This window comes from Montipora foliosa, chromosome 3, assembly GCF_036669935.1.
Source record: "Montipora foliosa isolate CH-2021 chromosome 3, ASM3666993v2, whole genome shotgun sequence".
Classification (NCBI taxonomy): domain Eukaryota; kingdom Metazoa; phylum Cnidaria; class Anthozoa; order Scleractinia; family Acroporidae; genus Montipora; species Montipora foliosa.
The window spans coordinates 66,302,322-66,327,321 of NC_090871.1; the positions used below are offsets into that span (position 1 = coordinate 66,302,322).

General features: G+C 39.5%; 4 protein-coding genes and 1 pseudogene across 5 annotated transcripts in view; 2 read left to right on the forward strand and 3 right to left on the reverse strand.

Moving 5' to 3' along the window:
- Positions 1-401: 401 nt before the first annotated feature.
- Positions 402-2,507, reverse strand: LOC137995675 (ankycorbin-like; annotated as a pseudogene).
- Positions 2,508-2,844: 337 nt separating this feature from the next.
- On the forward strand, positions 2,845-6,201 carry LOC137996241 (uncharacterized protein YxaL-like). The gene is made up of 5 exons (XM_068841656.1): positions 2,845-2,869; positions 3,108-3,347; positions 3,435-3,719; positions 4,113-4,220; positions 5,171-6,201. The coding sequence occupies exons 1-5, from the start codon at positions 2,845-2,847 to the stop codon at positions 6,040-6,042; spliced, it is 1,530 nt and encodes a 509-aa protein (XP_068697757.1). The 3' UTR covers positions 6,043-6,201.
- A 2,762-nt stretch (positions 6,202-8,963) lies between these two features.
- LOC137995683 (adenosine receptor A2a-like) lies at positions 8,964-10,876 on the reverse strand. The gene has a single exon (XM_068841204.1). It carries the CDS (start codon positions 10,597-10,599, stop codon positions 9,601-9,603), a length of 999 nt encoding a protein of 332 aa, XP_068697305.1. The 5' UTR covers positions 10,600-10,876; the 3' UTR covers positions 8,964-9,600.
- A 4,415-nt stretch (positions 10,877-15,291) lies between these two features.
- LOC137998021 (ankycorbin-like) lies at positions 15,292-21,215 on the reverse strand. 2 transcript variants are annotated; one of them, XM_068844410.1, is made up of 3 exons: positions 21,108-21,206; positions 20,744-20,785; positions 15,292-18,641 (listed from the first exon to the last, which is right to left on the reverse strand). In XM_068844410.1, exon 3 carries the CDS (start codon positions 18,550-18,552, stop codon positions 16,627-16,629), a length of 1,926 nt encoding a protein of 641 aa, XP_068700511.1. In that variant the 5' UTR covers positions 18,553-18,641; positions 20,744-20,785; positions 21,108-21,206; the 3' UTR covers positions 15,292-16,626. The 2 variants fall into 2 exon arrangements, with proteins under 2 accessions (XP_068700511.1, XP_068700509.1); XM_068844408.1 differs by lacking the exon at positions 20,744-20,785 and having other exon boundaries at positions 21,108-21,215.
- Positions 21,216-21,236: 21 nt separating this feature from the next.
- Positions 21,237-25,000, forward strand: part of LOC137998023 (YEATS domain-containing protein 4-like) — a 7,077-nt gene continuing 3,313 nt past the window's right edge. The window contains exons 1-5 of the mRNA XM_068844412.1: positions 21,237-21,296; positions 21,378-21,497; positions 23,077-23,143; positions 23,654-23,748; positions 24,127-24,219. Of these exons, the coding sequence (XP_068700513.1) occupies positions 21,264-21,296; positions 21,378-21,497; positions 23,077-23,143; positions 23,654-23,748; positions 24,127-24,219 (408 nt within the window). The 5' untranslated portion in view covers positions 21,237-21,263. The remainder of the gene's footprint in view (positions 21,297-21,377; positions 21,498-23,076; positions 23,144-23,653; positions 23,749-24,126; positions 24,220-25,000) is intronic.

The window sequence follows — 25,000 nt, forward strand, 5'->3', positions numbered from 1 at the left end:
TCCAAAACCACACATTCTTGGCACACCATGACACAAATGCCACTGGGTGTGGTCCACAAATAAGGAGGGCGGCTCAGGCTCTTGACACCCTCTCTTTGATATCTACAACTGATTGCAAGTATTCTCAGAGCCTCTTCTTAGCGATGCAAAACACATCTTTGCCCCTCTAACATAAAGGTATTTCTCAAGACAAAGTATTCCTTGCCAATAACTTTGATAAAAGTGGCAGGGAACGGAAGCCTCAATGAAGCCAAAATGAAGCGTAGTATCTGGAATGATTTTTCAACTGTTTTTGTTGACTTATAACGCAGGAAATTTATATCTGCACCTTCTTCAAATATGCATTGTGTCAAAATCGGCTTTTTTGTTGGACACATTTGGCATTGATAATAAAAATACTGTCAGCAAAACTGTTCACTGCTGCGTAATTCAATTATTATCTGAAGAGCTTCTCGCACCTGTGGATCCAATTCTTGTTGATGTGCATTAAGGAGATGAAGTCTGTAACATTCAGGGTTCTTTGGTGCTCAGTCTGAGCCACCTCAAATTCATGTCTGAGTTGATTTAGTTCTGAACACAAACGAACTTCCTGTTGCTTGTTGTTTTGTGAATTTGACAGACTGTTCTTACCTACATTGCACTGAGGACATGTCTGTTTTTCAGAAATGGCCCGTTGGAGGGATTCATTTGTAATCTTAACTTCCTCTAGTTCCTCAGTCAACTTGAAAATTTCATCTTCATTAGACTCCTTAAGCTGCTGATACACTGAAATTGGTATGGAGGGCATACTGGCCTCATTATCTAAAAAATCTACACTTTCTTCTGTGTATTTTTTCAATTGTTGCCTGAGAGTTTCATTTTCAAGTTTTAGTGTTGAGATCTGTCCATGCAGGGATATAAGCTGCCCTGACTGATCATCATATTTGACCAACTTGTCGGCACTCTTTGAATCCACTCCTGGCAAATCTATATCTTCATCATTTTCACTGGAATTAAAATCTTCTGTGTCATCCTGGAAGGAAGCCACTTGGGCTCTTCACGTTGCTATTTCTTCTTCCGCATCACTTCTGCACTCTTTCCCCTTTGACAAACTGCTTGTGAGGTTCCTAACATCTTGTTCTAGTTTCCGTATTCTTTTTTCTTTTTCCTCTAATATTTCGTCTTCAACATGACCATTTACATGATTTGTAATTATCACAGGTGAGTCCAACTTCTTTGATTTCTGTTGTGCTTACAGATTACGGAGTCTTTCTAGAGCTTTGTGGTATTGAATTCTGAGTTTATCCATCTCTTGGTTGAGCATTTCATTTTCCTCTTCTAATTCTTTTATATCATCCGACAAATCTTGATTTACTGCTCTAGCAGAAGACAGTGTTGTTGAGGCCTTTGATGAGAAAGATTCATGTGCTGATAAACTGCTCGATGTTTTCCTGTCTTGTGTAAAATTAGACACATCTGGCTCAGACTCATCTGGACTGCTAAACTCCAAAATGGCCTCGCCAGCTGGGACACTATTGTTGTCTTCCTGTTCAGTATCTTCCGATGATTCGACCATATCCCAGTTAGCAATGGTTGGAGCATTGTGTATGAGATCAACAATCTCTTGATAATGACACAGCCGAGCCTCAGCCGTGTGTCTGTTAACTGAGGATTGACACCTCTTTTCAGTAGCATCTCGCCATTCTTGGAAAGTTCCAATAATGAAGCATACATGAATGGAGTCTTTTTGGAATGATCAGCAATATTAACCTTTGCTCCTTTTTCCAAGAGCAGTTGGACAACATCTTCGTGAGCCCCTTGTATTGCCATCAACAGAGGGGTCCTACCATCTTTGTCTTTACCATTCAATGGTGCACTATTCTTAACAAGAAGCTCAACACATGCATTATGACCTTCAGCAGCTGCATGATGAAGAGCTGTCATTTTCTTACGATCCTGAGTTCCCACATGGACCTTCTACTGTAAAATTTTCTTTGTGCATTCCGTGTTCCCAGAGCGAGCTGACACATGAAGAGGGCTACAGCCAGACTTGTTGACAACTGACAAATCAGGTTGATCCTCAAGTAAGACATCGAGGCATTCAACATTTCCATTCAAGCAAGAAGTGTGAAGAGCTGTTGAACCACCAGGACTCAATTTGGTGGCTGATGTTCCCCTTTTTTTTTTTAGAGTAACCCTGAGTTCCTCTGTGTCTCCAATTTTTACACATTCAATCAGACGCTCATTATACTTTGTCCAATCAGATCCATTTTGATGACTGAAATCAAGTTCTATTTGTGAATTCCGTTTTACCAATTTGCCCTTGATCTTCTTCATACCAAACCTGCATTGATAGTTGTAAAGCTTCCAAAAGGTTTGAACTTTCTTTAGTAACGTCAAACAAGGCTGATTAGTCCAGCATCATCCTAACGACAAATAAATAAATAAACAAGTCATGTTTCTTTGTTGATCAGTGATCTGATAAAATTAATTAAATTAATGCTCAATCACTAGATACACATTCAATGGGATGTAGGGATGGCGCAGTGGTGAGAGCACTCGCCTCCCGCCAATGTGGCCCGGGTTCGATTCCCAGACTCTGCGTCATATGTGGGTTGAAATTGTTGGTTCTCTACTCTGCACCGAGAGGTTTTCTTCGGGTACTCCGGTTTCCCCTCTCCTCAAAAACTAAAATTTGATTTTCTTTGCGTTGTTAATTTCAATTTACAGTGTCTGCTGGGTGTGACTTTTGACTCCACTAACCCCTGCAGATTTTTCGCCAAGCTGATGAGGATGATAAACCACCTCTGCATGGAGAACTGGTGGGGGAATCTAGGAGAATCTGTCAGCCACTACTCCGCTACAATGACAACCGCAAGAATGCACTCAAGTTTGGAAACGTATTCTCTGAGTAGAGTTCTTAAAAAGCGTTGACCACTTCAGCAGGTGGAGGTCTTCCATATTAGCGGATTACTACCACAAGAAGAAAAAAAGAGATTTTCATCCTTGTAATACTCAAAACCTTGACGGCAGAGGAAGGGAGCGTAATGTTTTTGTAGTTGGCATCGTTTGAACGTTATCGTTCAATTGTGACTTAAACAGTGTTTTTCTCCTTTTTTGTTTTACAGGGGAACCAAAAGGCACATGGAAAGAGAGCTGGAAGGCCATGGAGGAAATGCAAAGAAAAGGAAAACTACGTAGTTTGGGTGTCAGCAATTTTCCTATTGATGACATGGAAGAACTGGTTCAACTGGCGACAGTACCTGTTTCTGCAGTTCAAAACTGGTTTGACCCGTTTCATCAAGACACCACATTAAAAGCATTCTGTCAAACGCATGGAATCCGGTATATTGGCTATTTAACACTGGGTGAGGCAGTGTCAAAGTCAATTCATTGTCGAATAAAAGAAACAAATATGTATCATCATTCACTAATCACTATCCTCTTCTTTGCAGGTACACAGTGGGTTTACTTCCATGGCTTGGAAAAGAATCCAGTTTTAACGTCTCCACTGATATTGGAGATTGCTGGCCATTATGAATTCGTTGCTTCTCAAGTTGTTTTACGTTGGGCAGTTCATCAGAACGTTACAGTGATTCCAAGATCCAAAAATCCCCGCAATATTTACTTGAATTTTAGAGCGTTGGACTTCTCGCTGACCGAGAGCGAAATTTCTTACTTTAATAACATCACTGATTATGAATATCATCCACTGGAAATAAAGATGAATAAAGGAATGGGTAAGCTCATATGGAAAAAAATTAACCCTCAGAAATCCGAACCTTTTTCAAGAGCCTATATCCTGCAGTGTCATGCACTTATGCTTGTATGCACCATCAGAATCCCTTCGTCGATGAGCGCTAAATTTGGAGTTTTAGCATTCCACGTTGTTGTTCTTCAGAAATATGGAAGAGTGGAAATCCACTTAAGTGTATTTACCCATTAAACCTATTTTTTTGGTAGCGTTTTAATCTTTAATATAATCAAGTACTTCCTGGGTAATACGTGGTTTGATGCAATTCTTGTTTGAGGAGTGATGAACGATAGTTTAAACGGAAGACTAAGTTTACAAGGAACGAAAAAGATTTGGCTTTTGTTTCGAAATCACTCTTCGTTGTTATATTTGCTTGCAGCTTGCTCTGATAAACACGGGAACTGTCAACAATGGGCGACAGATGGTGAGTGCAAGGCTAATCCAGACTGGATGCTGGTGAACTGCCAACAGAACTGTGGACTCCGCTGTAAGTCAAGTCTCTCTTGTGTAGTTTATTGTGTATTCCAACGCTGGCTTAGAGCGAGTTTCAATCGAGTGTCGTAAAACCAAAACCAAAGTAATTACTTTGGCCAATCAAAAAGGACAGAGGCAATCCACTAAACCAATCAAAATTCGAAGTAATTACACGTAGCCGACACAAAGCGCGGGAAAATGTGCACGCGCGAGCCACGATTGGTTTTGGTTTCACTTCTGATTGATCGAAAAAGTGGCGCGAGAACTTTGAACCAATCACTGAGTGAAGTAATGCAAAACCTAATTACTTTCGACACTCAATTGAAAACCGCTCTATGGGCTACAATTTTCGTGCTTCGATGTTTTCAACCAATAAGAAGTAGGAGCCCAATCAATTTCAACATCGTTGTTTTCCCGCGCTCAGCGCCGGCTGTTCATATTTGCTTTGCGCTGTGATTGGCCCATTTGACTGTCTGGGTCTGTTGTGATTGGTTAAACTGAGTTTACACTGCTCCACGTTGAGCGTCGTCATGCTAAAAGCAAAAGTTTTTCGTGGCCAGTAATCACAGATAATGACAATAAAGCCAGCCAAAATGCGATTCCTACATTAACTTCTGAGCTTTGTGGGTGCTTTTCAACCATTGAGACTGAGGTGACAAAGTTGTAATGTACAAATGCTGATGGACGAACAAAATAAGTTAATGAAAGATCATTTGATTTCGTCTACCGACAGGGGGGTTATATCGTAAGGTGGAGAACTTAATTCCTGTATTTAAAGAGAATCACCCCCAACAAATGGACGATACGAAAATCTCTTTTCTGTGTCCTTTCTTGAAAACCAACGTACGTCCCAATTGTCTGCTAATGTCAAATGGCTTATAGAGGACAATGGCTTATAGAGGACAAAACACCCGTATTAGCTCTTCTCAACTGAGCATTGATTTCGGTCCGTTGTTGTTTCAGACGATGAAGATCTTAAAGATTATTTTCGCGCAGAGGGGCTCGTTTTAGTGGGATCTGAGGATCACTACATGTACGCTTTCCAAACCAACACGGGTGCTGTCACCTGGAAGTTCAGAACATTCGGTAAAATCATGTCCAGTGTAGTCTTTAGCCACGGCGGGGATGAAATTTATTTCAGTAATACTTACGGCGTTGTTTATGCTCTTCGATCGGCCGATGGTGCGCTTGTATGGACCCACAAAACCAGCGGTGCTGTGGTGGCAAGCCCTAGTGTAGGTGTGAACGGTTCTGTTTTTATCGGGTCACACGACAAAGTACTGTATGCACTGGAAGGTAAGACAGGATCTGTCGTGTGGACGTCTAATCTCGGTTGTGCCATCTGGGGTTCTGTTGCTATTGACAACGAAAGAGGGCTTGTGTTTGCCGGCTGTGCGTCTGATAAATCGAATGCCTCGGACGCACAAAACACTGCTTACATTTTTGCTCTGAATGAAACCTCCGGAAAGATCGTGTGGAAGTTTCCAGGTACAAAGGGCGTCTTTGGTTCGCCAGCTCTCACTGCGGGCGGTCGAACCGTGTTCTTTGCCTCTCTAGACCATAATATATACGCTCTTGACCGCGAAACTGGCATGCTTCTCTGGTCACTTGACACGGGTTCGGAAATTGAGTCATGCCCAGTCCTTAGTACGTTGGATAATACACTGTTCGTTGGTCTTATCAAGGGTCAGCTGATTGCAGTGAACACAATGAGTGGTCCTTTGGCGGGAAAAATTAAGTGGACTGTGGATACTGGCGGAGAGGTGGTCTCATCACCTGTCATTACTGAGGATGGGAGGGTAAGTCCAAATTGCCAAGTAGTATTATTAAACTAGGATGAGAGAACGGTCTCAGCGATAGGGGACGTGAAATTTAATAGGCGCGCGCCACTGCTCCATTTGTTGAAATTTAGCAGAAATTGAAAGTCGTTACACAGCCAGCTTTGTGCACTAATTTCCAATAATGCATTTAGGTGTGCGAGGCATAGCCACAATCCTGGACTAAAAACCTTGAAGAAGGCCAAAAGTTCCCTCTTCCCGCCCCACCCAACATAATTTTGATCGAAAGTAAGTGCAAATAGTCCAGCTTTGTCTTATTCGTATTTTGCTGTTCGGGAGATCCGTAGTAAATTCTGATTTGACGTACATTGATCACCTAACTCCTTTAGCTTTGAAGTTATTTTAAGCGATCAATTACTGTATGTTCTTGGCTTTTTTTATTTCATGTTTTACAATTAATATTTGTAAAATTCGTAGTGCAAATAAATGTTATTGTTGCTGCTCGTTACATGAAAAAAGGCTTTTTAGTCATGGGCAAGTATGTTAAAGATGTCTGAACAATTTTGTCCAGAAATTCAGGTTATTTCCTTGCATTTTACTTTCTCGTATCATTACCACTGTAAATTCCATGAGGGCAAATAGTTAAGTTCCGCAGACTTATTTGTCAGGCAGGTGACATTTTGTCGACGAGCATGTAAACTCTTGTCCTTTATCGTTTCCAATCTCAGATTTTCATTAGTTCAGGCGATGGACGAATTCTAGCACTCAACTCAACTGAGGGTTCCCCTTTATGGTCTCCGACAACACGTGATTACGTTGTAGCATCGGTGGCAGTATCACGAGATAACGAGGTGTTTGCAGCCAGTACTGATAAGTTCGTTTACGCGTTGAATGGCACTGATGGATCAGTCATCTGGAAGTTTCAAACTGGTGCTGCCGTTGTGGCAACTCCTGCCTTGTTTCCCGAAGACGCTATGCCTTTTGGATAAAACAGCTGCGATGGAAAGTATTCAAAAGGGCGCTCGCCGTTACATGTTTGTTTTTAAGTGCTCAAGTCGATCTAAACTCATTAAAATCGGGCTCTATTAATAGGGAAAAAAAACAACAACAACAACAAAAGACAAACCTTAGCAAAACAATAGAAGCAAAGTCCTCCTTTTGAAACTCTCTTAAACCAATCGTATGCACACCTCTTACAAAGACCGACGTTTGCATCTTTAATACACAAATTTACTTCAAGCGACGTTATAAGATATACTTCTGCCGTATATCAACAACTCTAGGTCTTTGTTGGAGTAGTTATACCTTCCTCCAACCCCCCTCCCCTCCCCATCCCAGCAAGTAAAGATATCATCTTTCTGTAAGAGCATACCATGTCACATAGTTATCGCATAGTACACTCTACGATGTAAAATGATTAATCTGCTAGTTTTTACAATAATATTTTAAATGACACCCGGAATAGATGCAAATAAAATGGTTATTTTTAAACTCCCCAAAATAAATCTGATTTCTTTTTTTGTCGATAGAGAAGGTAGAATATCATCGATGATGACCTCTTCTTAGCCATAAGGAGGAACTCACGGTTGTGCACAGGACTGATATTGACCAAACCAAAGCTCTCTGGATTGTCTGATCTACCTGACCCTTGGTGAAAGCAGTGAAAACTAATTGGTGCCCAGAATAACATTCAGTGAAACATCTACATCGCTCAATATATATATATATATGAAAAGAAACAAAACAAGCATATGAACACACGTACAAACACAGGCACAACACACAGATATACAATACAACACAATACAATACAATGTTCTTTATTTTGAGAGGGTAATACATGAGTAATCCAGTAAAGAGTTTTCTAACACATGGCCTCTGTAATACAAAGGTCAGACCACAACACCGGGAACACTGTCCCCTACTCTTTTCGAATAGCGTGTGGGATCTTTAACGTCCCACAGAGTTAATGAACAAAGGTTGTGAGACGGGACCTCCGGCTTATCGTCCTTATCCGAGAAGACTACAGAGTCTAACCATTTGCAGATGTAATTACAAAGGCAGCACTTTCTCCTCAGTTATTTAAAGACCCTGAGTGTTGGTCCGGCGGGAGTTGAACTCACGAGCTCCCGCGTGACAGCTCGGTGCTCAACCAACTGAGCCACCGGTGCGAAAGAAGAAAAACAAGCAATAAACACACGTACAAACACACAGGATACACCACAACTGCAAACATGGGAATTAATATTGAGCAAACTAAGTCTTAAAAATTGCTTTTTTGAAAAGGATTTTAGTTGATATTGTACAAATAGTCTATAGAAAGAGGAATGCCATTAATATTTACCAATAACAGTTGGATAGTTGTTTCATCACGCTCTTTCCATTTCTGGCATCTATTTCGTAGCACGACCATTTTTTTTGTGATTGACAAGGTCACGTGACACGGTCATGCCAAGGGCCTATTTGTGGAACGGGACCTACTGTTTATTTGACTGGAAATTCAAAACACTTCCAGAGGTCATTACAAAGGCCGCACTTTCTCCTCAAATACTGAATGTTATGACAAATGACACGCGGCTCATCTGGGCGACAAACCAGGCTGTTTCTAGTTTATTAGGACCAGTAAGGGCAAATAATGCCGCAAGAGTGAAAAATAAGAACCCTCTCCCGCTGAAAGAGATTGAAAATGCTGCCGGAAATCTTGCTTCGCGCAAAATATCGCCGTTGAGAGGTCATTCAGTCGTTCGCGATTGAGAAATCGTACACCCTGCCTTTTGAATCGTGTGCGCCTCAGAATGTAGATTTAAAAAGATGATATTTTATCTACCTTTCCTTGATATATCTAGGAACAATCTGATGACCCGACTCTGCTAACACAATGTGAAAGTCGTAAAACCTGTATTGAAACTGTCACCCAAATAAGGCTTGTTTACCAATGAAGGGGATCGGTCAAAAGAGACATTATTTTGATACAAGTCTCAATTCATAATTAATTTATTGCACTTTTGTTCATCTAAAAGCAATCCGGATGTTACAATCAAAACTGCAATGATCAAAAGCCCCTCAAACCGCGGTTTTTGCCGCAGAAAAAGTGCTTTAAGAACTGGTGTAAAAAACACCAGGTCAAGATCGCTCAATGATAGTTTTGTTACTAATGTGAGTGCTGGATTTCAAACTGAAATAAAAGATTTTCTATTTGTCAGGGAAGAATATAAACATTCGTATCCCCCGCGATCTGCCTGCAGGCAGATCTTGTTTTTATTTACACGGACGAAACAATCGAAACTTAAGAGAGACTATGAAGTCCGTAAAACGTGACTTCTTAAAGTTCCTCTAAAATAGAACAATTTGCGCCAGGAAAGATATAGGCACTAAAAAGGTTATATCGCTCGCAAATATATAAATCTTTTCGGCTAAATTCTCTGAATGTTTGAATAAAAGGTTTAAAAATATTCAGTTTTCATATGACTTAAGGCTAACTTCTGCTTGTCTTGAAATTGAAGAATAACTTCCTTGACCATTACTTCCGCTTTAGGATTTCAATTCTGAGTTAAAATTTATCAAAATAAAAAAAAAACAATTTTACAAAGTGCTTGCTTCTTCCTCGGTGGTTCTTTAAGAGGACATGGGGCCAGTGCTCGATGTTGATACTCCCATTGGATTCATAGACAAGTTAATTTGTTGGGAAATAGAGCGCATTTTTCGCATCAAAGCTCTACAAGTCAGGATTTTAATGAAGGCTTTGCGGAACGGTTTCAGTCTCCACGCGAAAACGAATGGGTTCATACTTGAATTTGCCATGATCAGAATGTAATTAATATCTCTTGCCCAGTGAATAAAAACACAACTGCAGTATCCGCAGAAGCTAATAACATAGATAAGAACAAGTGAAGGAAGAAAACAGGCAATGAAAAGCGATAACATTACCAGAAATGTTTTGGTAACCTTTTTCTCCCATTTCAGAGTTCTCATTTTGATCTTCTGCTGCCCAGGGCAATTGTGAATTGTATCCCAATGTTTCACTTGATGTTTAAAAGTTCGGAAGACTTTTGCGTAAGTAACACAGAGCACTGCAAATGTCGCCACAACCGCTGTATTGGCGAAAAAGAATTGATATTTCAGATACCCAACTTTGAAGTAAAGGAACGGGAAACCGATTGAGAAAATCCAAAGGACACACGAGATGACAACAGTTCGTCGAGAATCCAGCATCAATCTGTATTTCATAGGGAATGAAATGGCAATAAATCTATCAACAGTGATCGCAGCGATACTCAGAAGCGATGCTGTTGTAGATATGAAAGCACTGATTCGTCTAGCGTCATCTCTGGGAAGAAGTACGAGTCGTTCGCTCATTGCCTCTCGAACGTAGAATTCCACTGACAAGGGCAGCGCCAAACAACCGACTATCAAATCCGCTGCCGCCAGATTGGCCACAAGGAAATTAAATGGCGATCGCAGTTGACGATATGGGTCGATAATGATGGCGAGAAGAACAAGGACATTTCCAATCACAGCTGTGACTGCGAGAATTGAACAAAATGTGGCTGAGGTGATGCTCAACTCGGTCGGGGCTGAGATGTTTGTGCAAGGATACAAGCCGATCAAAGACATCACGGTTTAATGATTGTTTCTCAATAAGCAGTTATCAGCTCATTAACCAAAGAAGCGAAGTCGTAGTTAATTAGAGCAACCAGTGACCATAAGTTCCGGATAGAATGAATCTCCGCATAGCAGGAAACTTTATTGAAGGACTTGAGGACATGTCATTGGTTATAAATAGCGAAATTTGGAAAGTTTCCAAAACACGGGCTGTCTGAAAGGGATGATGTAGCAGCTCTCGTAACGTATGATGTGATTGGCTGGCTACCTTAGCCAAAAACAAAAGACTAAACAATAACTGAAACAATGACTTAGACTTAAAAACAATAGAAGCTGCTTAAACGATAGCAGGTTTCGAGAGCTGCTACACTACTGTCTGAAAGAATAGCATGACTCCAGATGGGACTATTGAATACTGAGAAGGAGAAATGTAAAGCGCGAGCATTGCTACAACAAGTTGCAAAAATAGTGGAGACACTTCACCTTCTTGGTCCGTTATTAATTTCCCTATTATCTCTCACACTGCAGCCCCCCTCCCCCGCTAATCAGTGTTGCTAGAAAGACAAAAAAATGTTGGGAATTTAAGCAGTCAACATTGAAAGGGGGAAAGGGGAGAGGAAGTGGGAAAGGTTTAAATTCTAGATACGGCGGGCATTGGAAGCTAGAAAAGGTGTTTTGAATGAAATTGTCTCAACAATTTTGCAACTTGTTGTCTGAGTTGGTTGTCACTGTATTGCCGTACTGTCACTTTGTTTATTGGAACGGGAAGGCGTCTATCGTTTGCGTTTAATATGATGTTTCCAGAAAAAAGGGTTTAATTCTCTGATCTGCTGTGAATGGAAAATGGCCAGCGATAAACTGGATTTTGGCGGGGTTTCGGTATGACGTAATTTGAAGGCATTTCAGTGCTTTCTGTGAGTCAAGTCGAACATACACATAATTTGGTACACGAAAAGGTGTGATTTCCATTCTTTCGCTTTTTAAAGTACGCTAGAAATATCCTGGAACCGATTTCGAAATAATTTGCCTTAAACACCTATATTTCGGTCGACACATGACATCTAAAGCACGCGCAACATGTACGAAATTAGCTGTTGTTTACGAATGAGAAACAGACATAACCTCTCCTTTAACTGCGATCGCATGCCATTTAAAGGGAACATCCACTTTCCTAAAAATCGATAAAATAGACGATATGTACAGGATTTCTAACTGTGTGAGCTTTATGACGAATCACCAGGTAATGTATTGGGTTGATTAGAAAAGAAAGTACTAGTTGAATTGTGCTGTTTCCTCGAAGGTACGATTTTCAACTGTAACGCCACCATCCCGGTTGACGTCACCAAGAAACACAATAAATGGTATTGTGTTTCATAATATGAGCCATGTGTAACTTTCGGAGCATCAGATCTGCAGTGCAAAATACTTTGCTCGCTTTAGTATGTAGTACGGAGTCTTCTATTAGCGATGATAAGTCCAAACACTCGAAAATCGATGCTACCGTATGTCAATAATTAATATCCTTTCGTGTTTCGTACAATGTGCTTTGCACGTCGCGTGCAAACTTCTGAAATGTTTCAGAGCTTATACGATATTTAATGATTGTTTCTTTAGTTCCTGTTTTTCTACGTTGAAACGTTTCCCTATAGGATTCAAATCCGGACTGGCAAAATTATTGCAATCAATCAGACAACAAGTTGCAAAAATAGTGGAGACACTTCACCTTCTTGGGGCATTATTAATTTCCCCATTATCTCTCACACTGCAGCCCCCGCCCCCCCCCCCCCCCCAAATCAGTGTTGCTAGAAAGACAAAAAAATGTTGGGAACTTAAGCAGTCAACATTGAAAGGGGGAGAGGGGAGAGGAAGTGAGAAAGGTTTAAATTCTAGATACGGCGGGCATTGTAAGCTAGAAAAGGTGTTTTTGAATGAAAGTGTTTCAACAGTTTTGCAACTTGTAGCGTAAATAGTCGCTATAAATGTTAGGTGTGTATAGGGATCTTTTGATATGAAAGCCAGCCAGAGAAACAAACTTGCGAGTTCTGAAATATACCCTACTCTCGAAGTTCGCAATTAACATATCAAAAAGATTCGTACGACCGACATCAAAACAAGGACGATTGCTCAAACTGATTAGAACAGTTAACCACTCCAAAGAATTTGTAAACGAAAATGGTGACAACACGAACAAAATCGAAGGTCACTGGAGACAAGCGAAATGCAAACTTCCTAAATTTGGAATTAGAACTGAACATCTTTTTTCTACATATTTGGCAAAATTTTTGAGGCGATATATGTATAGATCGTTTTCACGTGACGTCATCATTTTCTAAAATCCAAAACTAAAGAGCCACGAAAGTTTTTATCCTCATCAGGCATAAGAGGCGGTAAATTTGTATCCATTTGCAATTTTAAAGCTCAGTAGCGTGCTTCGTTTGGAAACCAGAGCATTTTGAATTTCTGAGTTATAGCGGTGCGTGACACGAGGCGACGATCGAGTTTATTGAGAAATATATATTTATCTCATGGTTTTGAGCCTTTTTAGAATTTAAAGCATTAGGAAAAGTGCTTAAGTAAATAGCTGGCTGTTCAGTACAGATGATCACTCGCCTAGATAGCCAAAGTAAGTAACAGAAGTTGACACTATTTTCCGGCCGCCATATTGGTGCACCACAGATGTGCACCAACATGGCGTTTTCATACTGGGCTCTGTAAATTTCTGCGAAACATTTCGACGAATATCTGACGTTTGGGGAAACGCACGGGCCTAAAACTTGGAGAAGTGTCTTCTTCATTCATCTTCTACAACATCACGAAGTCTTGACTTTTTCCACTGGATGGTTTTCGATTTATTTTTTTATTGCGTGACAGTGAAAACGATCTATAGAAACGAGGATTTGTTTGCTGTATTTCTGAATGATGTGAAAAAAGTCTATGTAAGCATTTTGGGACCCAAAACAAAGGCACAAGCAGATGAACGCATTAGGGCGAAAAATAAATGGTAATATTTGTGAACTGTATTTTAAGTTTTGTATCGTAAATAAAAAACTGAAAATAAAAGATCGGGGAAGATTTTTACTTGCGGACGACTTCGGGACTGCGGGAGCACCCTTCTTGACTTCTTAAGTATTTCTATTTTGTTTCCATATGCAAATATTTATTGACTACGGGAGCAGGCATTTAATGTCACGCAATTGTGGCCGGGTATTCTGAAGTTTAGCCATTGTTTGGATAGAATCATTCTGTTAGAATCTATTTATTCCAGCGTCTTCAATGTTTTTTCCTTAAAGGGGCTGTCACGCGAAATTATGTAATTTCATTATATCCAAAATGCCGTAAAAGTAGTCTAAGAATGAAACTTAGCAATAACCACTTAAATCTGTTGAACAACATAAAAGAAATACAGCAAAAGGAAAGAGAAGCATGGCTGGACACAACTAGCTGGACAAGATTGAAACCGGATTGCATTTTGTTAATCTTGAAAAAGAGTCGGCCCTACGTTTTTCTAGTTTATGGCAATCGCCTGCATTAAAGGCCGTTTTTGCTCAGAATCGTCTTGTTTGTGATGCAACGATGATTTTATCAGTAACGGAATTACACATTACCATTTTCGAGTTTTAAACTTGTGATTAACTTAAGATTTCCCCCTAAACACCCTAAAATAACGTGACATAGCCCTTTAATCATAATTCTGCTAATACTGAGAATTATGATAGTTTCTAACTTGAATTCAGAAAAAAAGGGGTTATTTTATTGTATACAACTAAAAGCGTTGGGCTTAAGCCAATGATCATTCTACCCCACGTTTAGATAATTTCCCTTTCCCTCGACTGTCATATCTTACAACATCGGTGATCCAACTAAGAGATGACTTTCATGGGAACCTGGGAACCAGAAAATGTTCCGCTTCATTTTTTTCAGACTGTAGCTAGTAATCAACAGTAAGTTGAATTATCTCATTCCAAAACTCAAAGAGTACATAAAAGCATTATTTTCTTAAACGAAAGGAATGCTCATCCCACTGCTGTTGCAGTTTGTCGCAGCCAGGAGCTCGTTTCAGCTGGGCTCGATTACCCGAGCCGCTGTTTCGGGAAAAGAGCCCGCGCTCCTCCATGGCGGAAATCGAGCCTACGTTTCAGCCAAACGTTCAGCTATAATCCAGAAAAATGATCATTTTCATGTGTTCCGCTCCAGTTGATGCTTTGATTGTTAACCCTAACTTGAAGATCTTAAACTGAAAAGAATGTAAATTTTACTAAGAAGCTTAAGCTTGCCAGATATCGGAAAAGTTTAATAAGATCCTCAAAAACTTAGTAAGACATACAAAGTTACAATTTGAGATGCAAATTCTTCAGCCGTAAAAAATCCAAAATATAAACTGAGCGTACAAATTGTATGAATGCTAAAATAAATATTGCTACAAAATTTTCATGTGCCAGTTTAAAAATATATGGCAAAAACGTTTAAAATATGTACAGAAAACTTCCCTAAACCAAGGCTATGAAGTCTTTTTAACTAGTTTACAACCTAAACTCGTGAAAGTTCAAGTGCAACAACTAGTTCCTTTTGTACACTGAACTTCATTCTGGAAGCATAAATTTGTATGCCATGAGTGATAATGATTCACGTGCATGTTGTACTGTGGACGGCTTCCTTTGAGCGATAATTCACGCTACTAAGATGTGTTAAATAAATGCACCCGTCTTTAAAGTCATGTGTTCTGTTCTTTTGTTGCCTTTTCTGACTATTCATTACTAACAATAACCAATACCAAACTGGATTGCGAGTACAAGTTTTCGTAATTCTAAGCACATGTATTTTTTTTAAGTGCTCGAGCTCAGAATGAGAAACTCACGCTCATACTCTAATCTTTAAGGGCCCACAGACGGATTTTTCGCGCGTTGCTAAGGAAGTGAAATGTTACTTCCGGTAACTGACGTCATCATGTCATGAGCTGACAAGAAAACCCACTCACAAGCAAAAGTCACCGCACAAACTGTTGTTTCCATCGAAGGTTTTTCCTCGCCCTTCCTCGCGCTCGTTCTCAGATCAACTGCGCATGCGAAAACGAACTGACTTCCGGTTTGAGAAAAAAGCTAAATTTCCGGCGGTTTTAAATTGAATTATTATTTTTTTTCATGGCAAGCTTCACCCCCAAATACAGAATATAATTAAGCATTAATTTTTTAAAATCATATTTTTTGAAAAAGTTATGGGTATTTCAGTATCGTTTATGTATTTAAAAAGAGCATTTTTCAAAATAAAAAGAAAACCATGCTTGGCTGGATGCAAAACCGAATACAAATTATCAAACCATTGATTAAATACCCAAATTGCGTAGCACGGAGAAAAATTTAGAGTTTCCTTTTATTGGTCACGTGACCATGGGCGTGGTATGATGACGTCATATTTAGGGTCATTGGCTTACAAAAGTTGGAAACTGACCAAAATAATGCCAAATTCTCTCAAATTACTTAACCATTACATCCTTCGCAACGCACCCCAAAAAATACGTCAGTGGGCCCTTAAGGTCGCCAATGGCAGAGCAATGCCTTTGAAGGTGTGCTGTGGGCATCAGTTTAACTTTCCAAAACCACACATTCTTGGCACACCATGACACAAATGCCACTGGGTGTGGTCCACAAATAAGGAGGGCGGCTCAGGCTCTTGACACCCTCTCTTTGATATCTACAACTAATTGCAAGTATTCTCAGAGCCTCTGTTGCTTGTAACAGTTGCTGACTATAGACCTTAGCTTTGCAAAACACACCTTTGCCCCTCTAACATAAAGGTATTTTGTCAAGACAAAGTATTCCTTGCCAATATCTTTGATAAAAGTGGCAGGGAACGGAAGCCTCAATGAAGCCAAAGTGAGGCATGGCATCTGGAATGATTTTTCAACTGTTTTTGTTGACTTATAACGCAGGAAATTCCTCACACTTAAATGATCATAAATTATCTGCACCTTCTTCAAATATGCATTGTGTCAAAATCGGCTTTTTCTTTTGGACACATTTGGCATTGATAATAAAAATACTGTCAGCAGAACTGTTCACTGCTGCGTAATTCAATTATCATCTGAATAGCTTCTTGTACCTGAGGATCCAATTCTTGTTGATGTGCATTAAGGAGGTGAAGTCTGTACACATTCAGGGTTCTTTGGTGCTCAGTCTGAGCCACCTCAAATTCATGTCTGAGTTGATTTAGTTCTGAACACAAACGAACTTCCTGTTGCTTGTTGTTTTGTGAATTTGACAGACTGTTCTTACCTACATTGCACTGAGGACATGTCTGTTTTTCAGAAATGGCCCGTTGGAGGGATTCATTTGTAATCTTAACTTCTTCTAGTTCCTCAGTCAACTTGAAAATTTCATCTTCATTAGACTCCTTAAGCTGCTGATACACTGAAAGTGGTATGGAGGGCATACTGGCCTCATTATCTAAAAAATCTACACTTTCTTCTGTGTATTTTTTCAATTGTTGCCTTAGAGTTTCATTTTCAAGTTTTAGTGTTGTGATCTGTCCATGCAGGGATATAAGCTGCCCTGACTGATCATATTTGACCAACTTGTCGGCACTCTTTGAATCCACTCCTGGCAAATCTATATCTTCATCATTTTCACTGGAATTAAAATCTACTGTGTCATCCTGGAAGGAAGCCACTTGGGCTCTTAACGTTGCTATTTCTTCTTCCGCATCACTTCTGGACTCTTTCTCCTTTGACAAACTGCTTGTGAGGTTCCTAACCTCTTCTTCTAGTTCCCCTATTCTTTTTTCTTTTTCCTCCAATATTTCTTCTTCAACATGACCATTTACATGATTTGTAATTATCACAGGTGAGTCCAACTTCTTCGATTCCTGCTGTGCTTCTAGATTACGGAGCCTTTCTAGAGCTTTGTGGTATTGAATTCTGAGTTTATCCATCTCCTGGTTAAGCATTTCATTTTCCTCTTCTAATTCTTTTATATCATCCGACAAATCTTGATTTACTGCTCTAGCAGAAGACAGTGCTGTTGAGGCCTTTGATGAGAAAGATTCATGTGCTGATAAACTGCTCGATGTTTTCCTGTCTTGTGTAAAATTAGACACATCTGGCTCAGACTCATCTGGACTGCTAAACTCCAAAATGGCCTCGCCAGCTGGGACACTATTGTTGTCTTCTTGTTCAGTATCTTCTGATGATTCGACCATATCCCAGTTAGCAATGGTTGGAGCATTGTGCATGAGATCAACAATCTCTTGATAATGACACAGCCGAGCATAATCCTCAGCCGTGTGATCATTGCTGTCTGTTAACTGAGGATTGGCTCCTCTTTTCAGTAGCATCTCAACATTCTTGGAAAGTCCCAATAATGAAGCATACATCAATGCAGTCTTTTTGGAATGATCAGCAATATTAACCTTTGCTCCATTTTCCAAGAGCAGTTGGACAACATCTTCGTGAGCCCCTTGTATTGCCATCAACAGAGGGGTCCTACCATCTTTGTCTTTACCATTCAATGGTGCACTATTCTTAACAAGAAGCTCAACACATGCATTATGACCTTCAGCAGCTGCATGATGAAGAGCTGTCATTTTCTTACCATCCTGAGTTCCCACATGGACCTTGTGCTGTAAAATTTTCTGTATGCATTCCGTGTTCCCAGAGCGAGCTGCCACATGAAGAGGGCTACAGCCAGACTTGTTGACAACTGACAAATCAGGTTGATCCTCAAGTAAGACATCAAGGCATTCAACATTTCCATTCAAGCAAGAAGTGTGAAGAGCTGTTGAACCACCAGGACTCAATTTGGTGGCAGATGTTCCTTTCTTTTTTAGAGTAACCCTGAGTTTCTCTGTGTCTCCATTTTTTACACATTCAATCAGACGCTCATCATACTTTGTCCAATCCAATCCATTTTGATGACTGAAATCAAGTTCTATTTGTGAATTCCGTTTTACCAATTTGCCCTTGATCTTCTTCATACCAAACCTCCATTGATAGTTGTAAAGCTTCCAAAAGGTTTGAACTTCCTTTAGTAACGTCAAACAAGGCTGATTAGTCCAGCATCATCCTAACGACAAATAAATAAATAAACAAGTCATGTTTCTTTGCTGATCAGTGATCTCATAAAATTAATTAAATTAATGCTCAATCACTAGATATACATTCAATGGGGTGCAGGGATGGCGCAGTGGTGAGAGCACTCGCCTCCCGCCAATGTGGCCCGGGTTCGATTCCCAGACTCTGCGTCATATGTGGGTTGAGTTTGTTGGTTGTCTACTCTGCACCGAGAGGTTTTCTTCGGGTACTCCGGTTTCCCCTCTCCTCAAAAACCAAAATTTGATTTGCTTTGCATTGTTAATTTCAATTTACAGTGTCCTCGATTAGTGCTCTACGGCGCTAGAAGATTAGACACTTAAATAAAGTTCCTTTCCTTTCCTTTCCTTTTATGTGTCTTTTGGAACAGTTTCTTGCAGCAAACACAATCATTCTAATGTTTTAGAAATAAGATGTTCAATCCTTTCCATCCATGGGCTTTCATCTCTGGGATGGCGCAGAGAGATGAGGCGTGGATTATTGAAGTAACACATTTATTAGCGAAGCAACTCAATTCAACAAGTACACACACCAAAGTAACATTACTTTCTTTTTTCTAACTGTAACATGGTGGCCTGGGTACTACCAACATGACAACCACAGGCTGGAACTAGAAATAAAGCAATATCACGACATTCATGACATCCGATAACATTCTACAATCCTGGATAAACACCGATGCAACTTTTCTCAAGTTGCATCCTTCAGAACTGTCACAACAACTACACAATACTAACACTCTGCCCCTCCCAAAAAGCAATGCAGTTTGTGGAGAAGTGCAAATAACCGAGCTATCCTTTAACATTATTTGTTTTAGTGTTTAGCTATGGAAAAGGAAGTATATAGTAACAGTAAAAAGTGAAATTATTAATTTTGTTCCCAGGCCCTGAAAACCCCAAAAAAGATACCTTTCCTACCTTAACCCAAAAATAAAATTAATGTGATTATCATTATTATTGTTATCATTAATCCCTAAACTTCAACCTACATTTTTCACTTCTTACTAATGATTATCTCTAAAACTGTCATTTGGGTTTGTTGTACAACTTGGAGCTCAAAGGAAAAAAAGCTTATTACAGTCCCTAGAAGAACTATACTAGTCTTTTTTATTTTGACTTTGTTGAAGTTATTCAATGTAGCTTAAAGGGGCAGTGTCACACTATTTTAGTCAAACTTCAAAACACTAAAGGATGTCTTGTATCAATGAAGACCAAGAAATAATGCTGTTGTTTTGTTACCAAGAACCATTGAAGTGCACTGAAGCTATTCTTTGTTGTTTGCGGTGAAGGATGGAAATGGATTGAAACTTGAAAAAAAATGGCCAATTTTTTTTCAAGTTTGGAGAAGACGTCGTCAGAAAGCCACCAAAAATTAACTGCGAATAGCTCTTTGTACCATAAAATACACTTTCATCCTCAGGAAAGTTATAAGTGTGAGCTAAAGTCCTAATTTAGATTTTTACTCAGTTTTGAGCTAACAACAGCAAATTTAGCATGACAGTACCCCTTTAAAATAAATCTTGTCTTTGGAACATGCAGCAGCTTGTCCAAGGTCTCTCAACATTGCTATGATGCTGTTTCTGAGAAAAGGAAAACTTAAAACAGGCACAGCACAACTGTTTCTAAAAATAGGACCCTTTGTTCTCACAGCCAATGAGGCTCTGGTTGGCACATAAATGACAATAAGTGACATCAACAATATCTTTTCTATACTTTTAGTTTGTTGCCATGCTACAAAACTACCATGATTACACATAATTGGACAATAATATTATTGTAGTTACATTTTTGTGCACTCTATATTTTGTGTTACCCATTTGGGTTAGGTTTTAAGTGCCTAGTTTCAAAACTTGAATGTTACACAATTTCATTTGCAAATTAATTTTTTTTGTTTTTTTTTTTTTGTGATTGTGGCTTCGATCATAAATACCTGGTCGGAAAACTATCAGCTGTTACTAATACGCTTATTTGTGTTTCACGCTAGATAATTGTACTGGCAATTTGATTCAAAAACGTTATTCCCGTCTGAACTAAAAGGTGTAGATAACAGCAGATTTGCCAAAGACGTCATTCTTACCAGAAAGGATGCATCAGACAGAAGTTACTCGATCAACACAAACTAAAAACAAACAGAGAACTTGGTCACGCTTCTTTAATTCCGACGCCATAATATGTTTAGTAGGGATCACAAGATGATCAAGCATATTTTTATACCAAGAAACATCAAAAATTAAAATAAAACTGTCGTCAACGAAAGGAACCTTTCGGTTTTTTTCTAGCGGTTGGATTTAAACAAATTTCATTGATCGTGTCGAACGCTTGTTGGTACCAACGCGGAACCTAACGAACCCTACCAGCTGGATAGTTGCGACCACTACATAAAGAGATCTTTCTAACACATAAAAGATGGCAACTAAATTACTGTATACTCTTTCCCTCACCTGAACACAAATAAAATACGGCACTTTACAAAAGTAAAGTGACATACACTATCATCGTCATTCCGTCGTGGACGCCTCTGCCTCTGCACCAACTAAGACGAATCAGAGACCTGGAAATGACTTGAACCCGCATTACCCAACACTGACTAAAACAAGATGGCGTCGTCTGGAGACAACGCAAGAGTGAAGGTTCGTTGCGTTCACTTGACACATTTCTCGTTGTTCTTCAGTTTTCCATGAAATTTACGCCTTTTTTTCTGTTTCTTAAAGGGTGTCACAATAGTAAAGCCCGTGATATTTGGAAATGTGTCTCATTACTTTGGAAAAAAACGGGAAACAGACGGTCATACTCACGGCTGGACAGTATTTCTTAGACCTTTCAAAAACGAGGTTAGCGCACAAGAGTTGTAGTAAACTTATTCCGTGAGATAGCATATGCCCTAGGCGATAGATCCAAAGCTTAAATATTTCACGCAAAAATGCCTGCAAAATATTTGAAGCAAAGTTCTCACTTGAATCAATAAAACTTGTACGTACATGTACATGTAAACGTAAGATTTAAAAAACAAATGTTTTACGAAAAAACATAGCTGACAAAGATTGAAAAGAAAGTTCTTAATTAAATCACTATCTGAATTATGTCAGCTCAGAAAGACCCTATTTATAGAGCAGGCAAAATTAAAAATTATTCACACTGTTGTTGCACAGGGATGCAATATACATGCATCAAATATCATATCCAGGGAGCCACTACAGACAGGGCCATTTTTGAAGCAGTATCACTGCAGTGGCTCCGCGGCTTACCAGTAAAAGTCAATGTTGAAGGAACAAAGTTTAAAAAATGAGTAAGATATATCTTTGAGTGGATTGGCGATTTGTCAGTGAAATTCCTTCTTTAAGAATGAGTAAAGTATATCTTTGGGTGGCTCGGCAGCTCATCAGCTGACTGCCGAGCTGCCAAGCCACTTAAATAGTACTTGTTTCAAAAATGGCCCTGTATTCCATAGTTTTACCCAATATCCAGTGTTGAACACATCCCCTCCCCTCTCAGGTTGCAATGACAAAGGACAGGCTAACATCGTTTAGTCAGGAATGAGTGATTTAGCAGATATATCCAGAAATTAGGGGACCAGGAGAGGGGATGATAAAATTATGGGACTTTCATGCATGCTCATGTCTAATTCTTGGTTTGCACCAACGTGACAAGGCGGTCATGTTGAATGGCAATCCAATCGTAGGCAGCCCAAGTTCGCGTCACTAGAGAGCGTGTAGTAATTACTAGTAGGAAGATGACCTTTGAGTAAAAGCGGTGTTGTGTTACAGGCGGCCGTTGAGAATTTAAGCGCATTATAAGACTTTGTATGGGAAATAAAATACCGTCGATTATGAAACCTAAAATGCCTAATGTCTTAGAACATTGGAAACACAGAATTCCCGAAACGGTAAAATAAGCTCCAAAAAGCACAAGAATACACCAGAGGTGAGTCATTTTCATTCCTTTTATTGAATGAATGTTAAATTGAGCTTCTTTTAGGCTTCATAATCGACGGTATTTTATTTCCCATACAAAGTCTTATAATGCGTTTAAATTCTCAATGGCCGCCTGTATCACACCAGACCGCTTTTACTCAAAGGTCATCTTCCCACTAGTAATTAATTATTGCACGCTTTCTAGTGACGCGAACTTGGGCTGCCTATGATCCAATACAATTTCTTTTCGCAGAATTTGCATAAGAATAAGTTTAGTTCCCAGCGCGGAGAGACGGGTTATTGTTCTTACCATCCAACATGGCCGCCATGATGTCACGTGCACTTGACCAGCAATACCTGCTATTAATAGACTGGCTTGGAGTGAGGGCACAATGCCTGATCAAAATCAAAGTTTTAAAATGTTTGTGTGTGCAGTACCTTTTTACATGCAACTAATACTTAGACAGTTTTAGCATTTTTAGTTTTGAAATTCCTGCAGGACATGTCAAGTTATGTAAAGAAAGTCCATTTCAAACTCCATGAAAGTTACGCAAATCCTCTGAGAGGTAAGAAAGATGGAAACTAATTTTTTTAAAATTATTTATGATGACCTCTGCACTTTTTCCTCAGTTACTGGTATTTTAAGACATCGAGCGTTGTTCAGGCCACGTCCCACATAAAAGTCATGTGTACTCTTGACTGAGCCAATGGGTCTGTTCTTTTAACAAATAATTATTTGTTTTTATTACAATGTATATGACTAGCTCTGTGAGCGGGTAAGAAGAACCAAATCCCGCTCTGTGATTGGCTACCCAAGATGGAGCTATCTTGCCCACTCGGCATTTCTTGCTTGGTCCCACAAGATCAAAGATCATGTTTTATCCCACATGATAAATTCTTTATTGACCAAGCTTGTTTGGTCATGATGTCTGGATGTTGGCATCATTTTTTTTGCGTGTTTATGGACCCAGATGAATATTAAAAAAGAGCTTGGCCAATATCCAGCCATCTTGACCTCGTGCTTGGTCAAGAACCATCTGTATTCTCACCAATATCACTATCACTTTTCTATGCAGTAGTAACAAAGCCTCCATATGAAGTAAACGAATCAGGATGGGGTGAATTCGAAATTCAGATCAAGATATTCTTCATGGATTCATCTGAGAAACCAGTAAGTTTGTCTGGAACCTCCAGTGGAGGCTACCTTGCAGATTGTCACCTTCTTCTCTAAGTATAATTTATTTAAATTGTAAAAATGATTAGATTTTAGGCACTTTGAAACCTTCAACAAATGCGATAATTTTTGCTACCCTGTTTTCCACTTCCATTTGACAAAAAATATCACATTACAGCCCTTTTTTCTCTTTTTGTTCAGTAACTTAATGGAGGGACTGGTTAACCCATTCACTCCTCAGTAAAGTCTCAAAGTCCCAGGAATCATTGGGTTAAAGAATAATATTAGTTTGGTTGCGGAGTGACCTCTTAAAGAGCTGGACACAAGTAGCTCTCAAGTAACTTTCTTCAAACTGCAAACAATGTTGTTTTATAGGTTACACTGTATCATCTTCTGAAGCTTTTCCAAACAGAGTCTGCTTTAGCTTCAGGAAAGAAACAGTTGGTGTCTGAGTTCTACGATGAAGTTGTAAGTGAAAACTACTGTCGTCAGATAGATAGCCTGGGAACGCAAACGCATTCCCAGTTGGGGGAGAGAAACGGCCGCCAAAAATACAAATGTACGTCTGCGTTCACAGGCTATCGGAGAGAAGGCCTTTCATATGACCTTGAAAAATAAATGTAAAAAAAAAAAAAAAAAACGGAATGTAAACAAAAATGCAAAATATTTAATTGGCTTATCGAACAAAAACAAACAAGGGCAAATTTTCATTGGCTTAGCGAATGCGGATGCAAACAACGTCATCTCTCCATGGAACTTTTTGGAAAGTTTTGCTTTGATGTCATTTGAAAATGCAGTAATGTGATTGGGCAATTGAACTGTTTACTGCCCATATGAGGTGTTTCTTTGGCTGGAATAAGGAGAAGCTTTGTTTTAATGTTGCCAAACATTGGTCTGTGAAACAAACTGTGAACACTTTTTCAAGGTCATATGAAAGTCTCTCTATTCTGTGTGATGCAACCATTCTGTGTGTACCCCTGTTTTTATTACTAATCTACATAGCAGTAGCCTGAATTTCAGCCGCCTCCTCCACTCGCAAAGTCACTCGGGCCTCTCTCCCAGAGTGACTTAGCGAGCGGAGGAGGCAGCTGAAATTCAGGCTAACATACAGTAGCAGATGTGTGTAGACTTGTTTGGATCTGTAAAAAACAACCGCTGTAACCAAAGCGAATTTTCTACAATTTTGTATATTTTTAGTTTTTTTGTAATGGTAGGATACAGGACTACTTAAATTTAGAAGCAAAGTTGT

Excerpts from the sequence above, each read along its gene's own strand:
- LOC137995683 (XM_068841204.1), bottom strand. The coding sequence starts at position 10,599 with ATGTCTTTGATCGGCTTGTATCCTTGCACAAACATCTCAGCCCCGACC.
- LOC137996241 (XM_068841656.1), top strand. The coding sequence starts at position 2,845 with ATGACAACCGCAAGAATGCACTCAA. Across the intron at positions 3,720-4,112 it reads AAAGATGAATAAAGGAATGG|CTTGCTCTGATAAACACGGG; the intron begins GTAAGCTCATAT and ends ATTTGCTTGCAG. Across the intron at positions 4,221-5,170 it reads ACAGAACTGTGGACTCCGCT|ACGATGAAGATCTTAAAGAT; the intron begins GTAAGTCAAGTC and ends TTGTTGTTTCAG.
- LOC137998021 (XM_068844408.1), bottom strand. The coding sequence starts at position 18,552 with ATGAAGAAGATCAAGGGCAAATTGGTAAAACGGAATTCACAAATAGAA.